At 49.4% G+C, this 11334-nt stretch overlaps 1 protein-coding gene across 1 annotated transcript; it reads right to left on the bottom strand.

Moving 5' to 3' along the window:
* Positions 1–5322: 5322 nt before the first annotated feature.
* MSX2 (msh homeobox 2) lies at positions 5323–10384 on the bottom strand. The gene is made up of 2 exons (XM_007109784.3): positions 9908–10384; positions 5323–6039 (listed from the first exon to the last, which is right to left on the bottom strand). The coding sequence occupies exons 1-2, from the start codon at positions 10284–10286 to the stop codon at positions 5615–5617; spliced, it is 804 nt and encodes a 267-aa protein (XP_007109846.1). The 5' UTR covers positions 10287–10384; the 3' UTR covers positions 5323–5614.
* Positions 10385–11334: the final 950 nt, after the last annotated feature.

The following is an 11334-nucleotide window of genomic DNA, read 5'->3' as shown; positions in this document are numbered from 1 at the left end:
CAGACATGAAAAAGAATGGAAGGAGGAAAACAGTAAATAAAAGCGCAAAAAAAAAAAAAAGATAAAGTGAGGGGTGGGCTAAAGATGAAAGACAAAAGAATGGGGAAAACAGGGGAGGTAAAGGTAAGAGGAAAAAGCCAAAAGGAGGCAGCGCTGGTGAAGGGGGGTGTCCCTTCCTCGCTTCACCTCCACCCTCATCCCAGTCCCTCCCTCAATCTCAGTCAATTCTTTGCCCAGAGCTAAGCGCTGCCTGGTGCCTGGGAGACCTGGCATGTGCCCCCAGCAGCTTGACTCTGGCCCAACCCAAGCCCCAGGCCAGCTCCTTTCCCCTCCAGGCTGGATGAGGGGCAGCTCTCCCCACCCCAAGCCCAGAGTGAGCAGTGGGCTCCTTGCACCCCAATTCGGGCCCCACAAGCCATAAATCACAAGTGGAGGTGCGGGGGGTTCCCGGGGCCATTGCCATCGGAGTCTCTGGAGCCAGAGAACAATTTCTGTCTGTGCTGACTCCACAGACAGGATCAAAACAGCATGAAAGAAATCAGAGCGAGAACGTCGTCAGCAGGAGCTGGACTTCTAAAACCCCCTTCCGCCCCCATAGGCTTCAATATTAAAAAACCCCCTAGGAGCCTCAGACACTGTATTAATTAGTGCAACCACCCATGAAAAGTTGGGTTTGGAGCGGCATTCTTTGCCCTGTGTGAAAAACCAAGTCTAATAAACAATTGTTAAGTTGGCCTGTTGCCGCTGGTAAATTACATAGCATTAAAAAAATAATGCTTTTCATATTAGGCACTAATTAAAGGTTGGGACAGCTTTAAAACAAGAGAGGGAGGGGGGAAATCAAAGAAAATATAAAAATGTTCTTTCAAGAGTTATGGGAGGTTAATAAAGTAGGTCTGTTAGAGTGAGCCTACTTTGCCCCTAGCTACAGCCAAACTGGAGCCACCACAATTGGGTCTCAATAAGATAATGATATTCTTTTCTCTACTATTAAAAGCCTCCCAGTGCAAACTTAAAATGATTTATTTAATTTAGGAAATTATGAGGTGTAACTTCAAAGCCCGAGCCGTTAGTAATGGAAAATACCAGGTTGTTTAAAATTATAATAATAATTGTTTGGAGGACTCAGGACATCAAAGTGTTTTCATCAACAAATGCAGAGGGGTCCGGAGGAGGTTGGAAAGAGTCAGAGGAGGTGGATGGAGTTTAGATTTGATTATTATGAACCTTATCAGGGCAGGATTCAGGATTCCCGCAGCCTGGTACTCTGTTCTGCTTTGAAGCAGGCTATTTTGGAAAGTAATTTTACTGCTTTTTATTTAGTTCCTAGCAGGGAGGAGGTGAGAGGGGTTGCTGGGCGTGGGAGAGGGGTGGAGGGGTCCCGGAGTTGACAGCAGACTTTTCCTCGTTGCTCTCTGACCGATTTCATTAAAAAGACCTACGGCATCACCAATCTGGACATTTTTTTTTTTTTAAGTTACATTGAAGGGGAAAACAGGCACAATCAACTTCACCAACTGAGGCCTGTGATTTCAGGGAGGGGGTTGTGTGACGTGGGTTCTTTTATAAATGAGGTTTATGTTTATTCCAAACCCAGCAGTGGAGAGGGAGTGGGGGTGGGGAAGTGGCCTCTCCAACCCGTGGCAAATGAGCTGCTTTTATGGCAAAGAATGGCCGTGGGAGTTTTCATTCGGTCAGACAAGGTTCTGCTCAAAGGCAGGGATCCTCTTTTCAGTCGGGTCAGGCAGACGTTTTACCAGCGCCTGCTCTCATCCAGCCAGGCCTTCGCTGCCTACCTCCTGCCGGCCTTGCCCCAGCATCACCTCCCTGGGGCTGCAGGGGGGAGGGTGGTCAGGCTGAGGCCCAGGTCCCCTGTGATAGAGAAACTGGGCCCCTGTGTGGGGAGCCCCTTACAGCAATGAGGGGTGGGGAAGGGGATGCAGAGAGGGGATCCAGAGCTGGGCTGCGCTAGGATCTGGGCTGGGGCATCTGGAGAGCTCCCTAGGGCCCAGCATCCCGCAGCTCCTCTGAGACAGCTCCTTCAGGGCCCCCCTTTGCCAGACTTTATGCCCACCACCAGGCTCACACTTAGGTCTGAATTCTGCTGCTGCCCCTTGCCGACTCTGGGACCTTAGTGAGCCACCTCTCTGAGCCTCAGTTTCCTCAACTATAAAATGGCATCAATAATACCTCCCCAAGGGTGTGCAGCGACTAGATGAGATGAGCCAGAAGATGCCTAGTTCTGTACTTAGCAAGAGCTCAATAAATGGGATTTCCTCTCCTTTTGTCCCCTCTTTCCTGAAAGCAGGGCCATCTTTCTGGGAAGCTTTAGATAAAAGCATTGAGAAGTACAGGAGGACTGGGGGGAGTTGTGTGCCAGGCTCCCGGCAGCGCAGGCGACGATGGCCAAAGCCGGCACAGTGGCATCTTCGGTTTTAATTTCCAAGGCGCGGCTGCGGGGTCCTTGGTGAGACAGGGTCCTTCTGTCGCCCCAGGTGGTTAGCCTGGTCCCTGAAACGCCTGGCATGCCAAGCCCGACCTAAGCGGAGACCGTGGCGACCGCCAAACCTAATGCCGGGCAGGCGGTTCGGAGGGAGCCCCAGAGCAAGGCGCACCGGCGGGCCCGCGGACCTCTGGCCGTTGTCTGGGGCCTGGCAACCCGGCCGCGTCCTCGACTAGGTAAACCCATCCGCCCGGGAGCGCAGGGGTGCGTGTATTGGCGCCTGAGCGACTCTTTTTCCCTGTCCCGGCCTCAGTTTTTCTTTGGGATTTAGGGCGATTGGGGTAACGCGCAGGCGCTTAGACGGTTTCCAATCTACCCGGCTGACCACACAGGACGCAGCCCGGTTCTCCGAAAAACACTCTAGCCTGTGACCCCCTCCTCCCGGGGGCAAGCTGAGTCTTAACCCAGAGTCGGCGTCTCCGGATCCCCCACCCCGGGCTGAGATTGCCCGAGGCTGCGGGGTCCGAGAGGCTCCGGGAAGGAAGCTCGCGGTGGACGGGCTAATTAGGGCCCCAACTTGGCGGCTGATGACGAAACCGGGAATGGCTTTGGCCTTTGGAAAACGTATCCCACAAATGAGGACGGCTGGGGTGGCCCAGCGGGATGGCCAGGGCACACTCGGGGAGGTTTGGGACGTTCCTGCGGTTCACTCCAGCTCGGGGGCCGAGCTGGAAGAAATCGGTCGGACGCCAGCTTCGGAGCAGATCCCTGGGTTTGGATCACACTCCGTAGGAGAAACTCACAGACCGACCTTGGGAGCCTCTGCCCCACCGGAAAAATGGAGTTTCCGGCGCCCACCTCTAAACTGGGTGTCGGCACAAAGGAAACTGGGACGAAAGCGCTAGTCCTAGTAGGTGCCAGGTGCCAATCTCCCCACCGCGCAGGCTCCGCAACAGGAAGTTCTCGACTCCCTTCCAACTCGTTCCCAGGTCACTCGAGCTTCTCATCCGAAAACAGCCCTCGGAAAGTTATCATCAGTGGCCACTTGGTTTCTTTGTGCAATAGAAAGTGGAGTTTAAGATTCTTCCCCGCCTCCCCCACCCATTACCAATTTATTTTCATGGTGATGCCTCAAAACCCAAGCCTGACCCCCCGTTCTGTAACCAGTGGCAAGGCAGGCTGCAAAGCAAAGGGAACTTGAATGAACTACCTTCCCCCCTACAAACCGAAAAGAGCATTTGTTCAAGGCCGATCTCCTTGGAAGGAGCTAGGAATGGTAAACGGAATGTGATTTGACACAGTCCTGAAAAGGGCAGCAGGCATCCATCTACCCCCCTCTCCCCCTCAGTGAACGCATCTAGTTACCATCTACATTTGCAAAGAACTATATAGGTCCCTTCCCTCAGCTCGAAGCTTGTTGTTGTGGTAGCTGAGAGATTTCAAGTTCAAGATTCCTGCCCCCCCCCCCCAATCATCCACAAACCCCTCAGATTCTGGCCGATCCCTGAAGTTCAAGATTCCTGCCCCCCCCCCCAATCATCCACAAACCCCTCAGATTCTGGCCGATCCCTGGGCCCTGCCACTTCTAAGCTCATCTTTCACTGGAATTTGAAAAACTCCTAATAGCAATTTTCCATGAGTAACACAAGCTGCCAGAGGAAGCATTTCAAAGTCTTTTGCTATTTGCTGTAGACTTCCCTACCCCGGGCTGAATCTGGCCACAGCTCTTGATTGATTCACATTAAAATCATCATAAAAATCACCAGCCCCCCTCCCCCATCTGGGTGGCATTTCTGGGCTAAGACCAGCTAAAGAAGAGAGAGCGCCTCTTAAAAATAATTGTGACTTTGGACAGACTTTACTGCAATAAAACAAACGTTTAATTTAATTCAGAATAAGAGATAAGAAATAACTCTTCAATAAAATATATAAAATTATACAAGGCACCCTTTCAAAGGGATAAAAGTATACTTGGATGGGGTAGGGGGAGCTGGATAGAAAAATGAAATACCAAGGAGCTATATGGGCTGTCTGACAACACCATTTTTTATCAAGTCAAAACATGGCTTTACCCTCTGCCCCCAACATGTTAAAAAGTATATAAATTTTTCTAATAAGTTTAGCACATACAACAGGTACACACACAGAGAAAGCATGATTTTTTTTCTTTTTAGATCTATTCATTGTTCAGGAATATTTAGTATAGATAATGGGTACAAGATATTCATATTTTTTAAGCAGAGAATTAACTACATTCCCCCCCCCCCCCAAAATCACCTTTTCAATGTGTGAGGACTGATGTACCTAGTGGTTCACAGAAACCATCAATTCCTCCCGACATGCTTTTAACTTTTCACTCTCCAATTATCTGAAATGAAGTTAAGCAACAGCCTTGAGAGGAATTAGGAAGGACTTCCATTTTCCACCTTACCCCGAGGCACTCTCCGGATTCTTCTCATCCCCCTTTTATTGATCTTACAAAAACTTTTAACAATGTGTAACAAACAAGGTGGAGAAGGGGAAAAAAAAATAGGGCCAAATAGGGTCATATCTAGTGAGTTTTTAAATGCACGTAAAAAATGCAAAAACATGATGTGTCCCCTTCTCTGGGAGGAATCTTTCCATATCTACTGCCTATGCACATAGTGTCTAATTCTAATGTTTGCAAGTCAGTCATCCAAATCATCAGATTTCAGCAATTTTAGCAAATAATTTGTCTCCCCCATAAGAAAAAACAACAGATAGACTTAATTAAGCAGTCTCTTTTAGGAAGGTGATATATAGAGAAAAAAGACATATATATATATATATATATATATACACATATATGTGTATATATATATAAATTTTACCTTTCAAAATAATTTGATTTTTACGTCTGCTGTATAAAAATGTATTATATTTTATTATATATATATTTATATATAAAAACCATCAGAGCCAATCTTGTGAAAGGAGAAGGGGGAGTGGCATTTGGAAGATTACACCAAGAAAACGGGGCTTGGGTGTCTCCAGTCAAAGGAACCAATTTCAACTATGTCTGTGGCCCTGTCGATCTAGCCGCTGAGGGTGGTGCATGCAAGGTTTGCAGAGCGGGACTGTCTTCTTGGAGAGGGAGGGAGAAGGCTTTTAAACAAACATCCATCCCAGAGTCTATTGAGCTGGTCTTCCTTAGGACAGGTGGTACATGCCATATCCCACTGGAGTCGCATAGAGTCCGACGGGCGGGATGGGGAGCACAGGTCTATGGAAAGGGTAGGACGCGCCGTATAGGGAGGCTGCTTGCAGGGGCGAGTTGATGGGGAAAGGGAGGCTGAAGCCAGAGGGCAGCATAGGTTTTGCAGCCATTTTCAGCTTTTCCAGTTCAGCCTCTTGCAGTCTTTTCGCCTTGGCTCTTCGGTTCTGGAACCAGATTTTGACCTGTGTCTCTGTGAGGTTCAGAGAGCTGGAGAACTCTGCCCGCTCTGCAATGGAGAGGTACTGTTTCTGGCGGAACTTGCGCTCCAGAGCGAGGAGCTGGGAGGTGGTGAAGGGTGTGCGTGGCTTCCGATTGGTCTTGTGTTTCCTCAGGGTGCAGGTGGTGGGGCTCATGTGTCCTAGGGAACAGAGAATGGGGAGTGAGTTAGCAAAAGAAAGCGGCTTTCTCGCCAGGTGTGTCCATGGGGGAGGGGTCTTCCCTCTTCATCTTTCAGAAAGGTACCTCGGTCAAAACCATGTGTGGCTGGATTTTGGGGGGCGGGGGATAGAGAAAGACCATACTTAAATGGATAAATTGTTTTGTTTTTAAAAAACTGAATCTTTTTCCAAAAGTTTGGGAGTTTTATGGTGTAACAGAACTTTCTAAATGGAACACAAACAGCATTAGAGATATGAAATATGAACAGACCCCTCATAAGTCAAGAGAGCTGAGAGTTCTCTGAGAAACAAAACCCCATCTCTTCTTGATATTGCTTATCTTAAAAATGGGGGGCTGGGTTCATGATAATCCTCACATCCCTAGGACACTGAGATAATCACATATGAGAAGGAAAATGAAAAGGGTCTTATGAACTGGGTCCATCCCCTCTCTGCACCAGAAGTTGGATTGCATCAACATATTTATGAAGGATAATCGTGCCGAAAAGGTCTGCAGTAAATTAATAGCATCTATGGATTGGTGAGCAGCCTCATGCAATAAACAACCACACAGCTGTCATTCCCTCCAGTCTACAGATTATAAAACCTGAACATCATTTTACAGATCTGGATGTGGGATAACTTTCTTGGCTGGGTGCTTCTGTAATATAAACTTTACTAAGAAGGAGGGAAAAATTAGCTCGCCCATAAATGTAAATGTCAGGGGAAATCATGCTGCCTCCTGAATTGAGAGCATGTGATGACATTTTAGCCATCTCTCCTACCCATTCTATGGTTTGGAGGCAATGTGTAAATGATTAGCTTGTTGCTGGAATTTAGAAAGAAGGAATAACAAGCAAAATAAAGGTATCCCAACAGCATCCAGACTCCATATTTAAAATGGGTTCAATTATAGGAAATCATAGGGCAGGGCATCCTTGTGATTCCACAGCATCAACAAACTTCGGGTTTTTCCTTAAAGGAAGTTGGGGTGGAGGTGAGGGACAGATGCTACACAATTCATTTTCTGCATTTGGCTTTTATGAGCTATGCTAATTTTCCAAATGTAGCCACCATAGTAACTCCAAAGCACTCCAAAGGGAGAATGTAGCATTTCTTGTTTAGTTACTTTGGTGGCCCAAGAAAGAGTTTACACTTCATACTTGAGGGTGACACAGCACAAGTCCCAACCCAGCCTCCATTTCCAACAAGAAATGGATTTGTCCTAATGTGACATTATTAACCATCACTTTTAAGTGGCTAAAAAAGAAAGAGGTAGTGGGTTCTGCCATCAATCAAAAAACAGAAATCTGGGAGAGAGATGGGTAAGAAACTATCACAGGAGTGTAGACTTTTGCATATGCTAATCCCTAAGTAAGCCAGAGAGCTGGGGGTGCCTACTTCTTAATTTACAAATAAAATAACAACAATCAGAGACTCAGGGACCTGTGAAATTCTCACCCTTCACAAATGTGACCTGGCTACCTGGGAGGACCCAGTAGCCACAGCTCAGATACCAAGCTCCTAGAATCTACACTTGCCTCTGCTCTACGTTTGGAGGCGATTCTGTGCCTGGGCACGGTCATTCCGGCTGCTCCTGGGGGCTGCATTTGAATTATGAAATCCAGGTGACGGGATCTCATATGTGTATCAAGGCTTCCCTCCCAGCGCACCTCTCCCCACCCTCCCACTCTCCTCCCCATTTTAAACCAGCCTGAGGAAGGGTGCGATTATACAAAGCAAAACAGCATTTATCCTACTGCCTCCTGAGAATAACAAAACCCGGGCCTGGGCAGGTGGCTTCCTCCTGCCGCAGGCTCTGTCGCTGGGCTCCCCTGGACCCACCGCTCCTACCACAGGGCTCCTGAGGCCATCTCCAGGCCCAAAGTACCAATGACTCACTTTAAAAAAAAAATTAAATCCTTTCTCAGAATCTCCTACTTTTCTCATGGAAGGGTCACATCCAGGGCCCACGGCTGCCTTACCTTGGGCCCTGGCAGGCATGCTTACAGAACCTCAGGAACCTAAGAAAGTGGAAATGTCTGACCTCTGGACACCACTCCCTGTAAGGCCTGAATCCTTGATGCGCAGCTGGGAATTGACCCAGGCCTAGGCATACACAGGCACTCAATATCTGTCAAACAAATTAAGTCCTTTAGAGTTTCTAAGCCTCTATTTCACCATCAATAAAATGGGTAACTAATATTGATCCTGCAGTGTGGTTCAGAGTACCAAATTTTAGAATGCCCAGAGTCTTGTCTGCCATCAGATAGGTGATCATTAAATGTCCCCAAGTCTTTCTTGTCAAGCCCAAACTCGATGTGTGCAGATTCCTCTGAACTCTGCTGAAATGTCCTCATCTGTTACCGGGAGGCCAGCTTCAGCCACACGGAGATCAGATAAGATAATACGGTGAAAAGTGCTATAAAGTACTGTGCAAACTTGAGTTTAAATTCTTTGAGTCCTTAATCTCCACGCCCTTTGAATCTTTGGGAGTTTCTAACAGGGTGGAGAGAGATGCCAGAGGGGACAGCCAGTGATGCCTGGTTATATGGCCTTGTTTTGTTCACAAAATACTTTGCATCTCGAGTTTTCCGGGCTGATGGGAATGGGGTAAAATGCGATGCTCCCAGCTTTCGAAAAAGTCCCTATGCAGGCACCCTCTCTCTCACCTTTCCTAGAGGTAGAGTGCAGATAGAGAAATCTTAAAGGCTGGAGACAGAAGTAAAAAGAACTACAGGGAATGGCTTCTCCATACTGCAAAAGGACCCAGGGCCCAAAAATGGACGTAAACGCTGGAAGAGAAATCAGTTCTCCGGCGACTCTCTGTTCTCCTTCCTCATTGGCAGGAAGGGGGGTGCAGGTGTTCGGCCCTCTGCTTGGTCTGTCTGGGGAGAGGATCAAGTTGGCCAGGGTTGGGGCTTGGACACCAGGGCCCCTTGCCCAATTCAGCCATAGTTGGTGACCTGGCTCAAGCAAGTTCAGTCCTCAAAGTATGCATGTCTGAAAACTGGGATAATGTGATAACCCCAGGTCCCGGGCTTCTGCCCACACTTCGGGGTTCCAGCGATGATCGGGACCTGGTGAACTAATAAGCATCACTTTGTAAACTCAAGCGCTGCTGGAATGCTGTTAATTATTACTCTGAGCCAAGCGGAGCCCCACGCTGCTGACCCCAGCCCGCTCCCAGCGAAGCGACGGGCTGGCCGCCGGGACGACCGGGAGACATTTCCTCGCCGCATAAGTCTCTGCTGCCATCCCTCCGTGTTACCGTGCTTCGATACCCGCGGGACCAATGGAAGATGATCATTTCTACCCAAAGTCGGGTTAGATTTTAATTAGCTCATCTTTATAATGAGGGCACACCTCCCAGGGTTGTGAACTTTGAAAGGCAGTTAGACACTTTGCCTCTGCCTGGCATATATTCCGGTGCTCATTAAACGTGGATCCTTCTTCACTCCCCAGACTGAGACCCCGAGGGACAGTGAAAAAAAGCGAAGTGGCCTGAGCGCAGGGCTGAGGGCTAGAGAAACGGATACCCAAGCGACCCCGCAAACCCAGCTGGGTTCGCCCTTCAAAGATCAGGGCGTTGGCAATTGTGTCGAATATTCTGTACAGCTAGGGGATCCCAAACATGCGCTGCGCGGATATTACCCAGAAGGTATCTTGGATGCCGTGGGCGCGCTGAACTCTGGGGATATTAAGGGGCCAATAACTTGTAATGCTTGCTTTTCGGGGCGCATAGTACAGAGGAGTCTCCGTACCCCTAGCTTGGAATACTGACCCCCAGTTCCCTCCTGTACCCCGCGCACCCTCCTACCCCTTGTCCCGGCCTCTGCAGGCACTCACTTGGCGGCGGCGAATATCTGCCCGGTTCCTGCATCCACGCCGCTCCGTCTTCTGAATTTTCCGACTTGACCGAGGCTGTCTCGAAGGGCTTAACCAACGGCCCGGGGCTGTGCGCCTCCCGGACGCTGTGTCCGGGCAGCAGAAGTGGCCGCAGGGTGGCCCCGGCGGAGGCGCTTTCGGCTGGCAGTGGGGAAGTCTCCTTGGGCGGCTTCTTGTCCGACATGAGCGCCTCCACGCTGAAGGGCAGGCTGGAGACCTTGACGCGGCGCTCCTCCGCGGCCCCGTCGGCACCCCCAGGCCCCGGGCCCGGCTCGGCCACCATCGCCGGGCCCTCCTCATCAGACGAAAACAGGTCATTGCCTTTGGACGGAGAAGCCATGACTTCTCTGCCCTACGTAGCTCCCGGCGCGCGACTCCGCTGGCAACCAGGCAGCTGCGACTCAAACTTTTTTGGGGGGAGACGGGAGGGGCGCGCCGGCAGCCGTGCCTTTCCTCCAAGGGGAAGTGAGAGACTCGGCTCAGCCAATCCGAGCCGGCCCTGGCGCTGACGCCACGGACGCTCGCCTCCGATTGGCTCTTCCGGAAGAGGCTGGGGCCTTTTTTTTTTTTTTTTTTTTTTTTCCTGTTTGAAATAAATTAGGAGTTAATTACAGGAGCAGTCAGCAGAGTTGTTATCAGGCGATCCCTCAAGGGTTATAATCACGCCAAAACTGAAAAGTCTAAGGCGTAATTAAGGCCGATTATTTAAAGAGGAAGTTCGCGGAGTCCCATTTTTTCTCTGTTGACCCCTCATTTTAAAAGGTACCCCGCGCCAGAACATGTTTAAAATCTGCAAGTGACATTGCAAAAACATTTATGAAGCTCCTACTATGGGTCGAAACTGGGCGAACGTAACAGTTTTAGGGGCCAGCACTGAGCAAGGGCCAGCATCCCTGCTAAAAGAAATACTACGTGCATGGCGCTTAGAAAAGCAGGTATTTCGCTATCAGCAAGTGCCCAACAGCGTCCGCTATTACTATAACTCCCTTAGGAGAGGGGCCGCAGCGAGCCAGAGAGGTAGGTGGTCACGGCCACTCTCTCCCAAGTAGTTCCAACTGGAAAATTTAAACCAGAGCTTTCCATCTCTTGCACTCGAAAACAAAACAAGCGCACTCTTAGAAACTTGGAATCCTCGAGTTTTCCCTGAATCTCCTCTCTAGACATCCGGATCCGACCTTTGTCTCAAGACTGAGTGCATTGTGTGTTCATGAGTTTGTCTGAGCCTGTGTTTGTCGTGTGTTTGGGTGCCAGTGTTTGCCTTCAAGGCGGAGGAGGAGTGAGGAAAAGGCATAGATAATATCTAGTGCTTCCCAACCCCCCCCCCCCAACACACACACCCTTGCAGGTCTCAGAACTGGGTGCCAAGTTTGCCCACCCCGGACCTGTGT

Source organism: Physeter macrocephalus, chromosome 2, assembly GCF_002837175.3.
Source record: "Physeter macrocephalus isolate SW-GA chromosome 2, ASM283717v5, whole genome shotgun sequence".
NCBI lineage: Eukaryota > Metazoa > Chordata > Mammalia > Artiodactyla > Physeteridae > Physeter > Physeter macrocephalus.
This window is presented reverse-complemented; position numbering and strand designations above follow the sequence as displayed.

What these genes read in the sequence shown, in the direction of transcription:
- MSX2 (XM_007109784.3), bottom strand. Translation starts at nt 10,286, where the DNA reads ATGGCTTCTCCGTCCAAAGGCAATGACCTGTTTTCGTCTGATGAGGAG. An exon ending in CAGATATTCGCCGCCGCCAA is followed by an intron (nt 6,040 to 9,907) that starts GTGAGTGCCTGC and finishes TCTGTTCCCTAG; the next exon opens with GACACATGAGCCCCACCACC.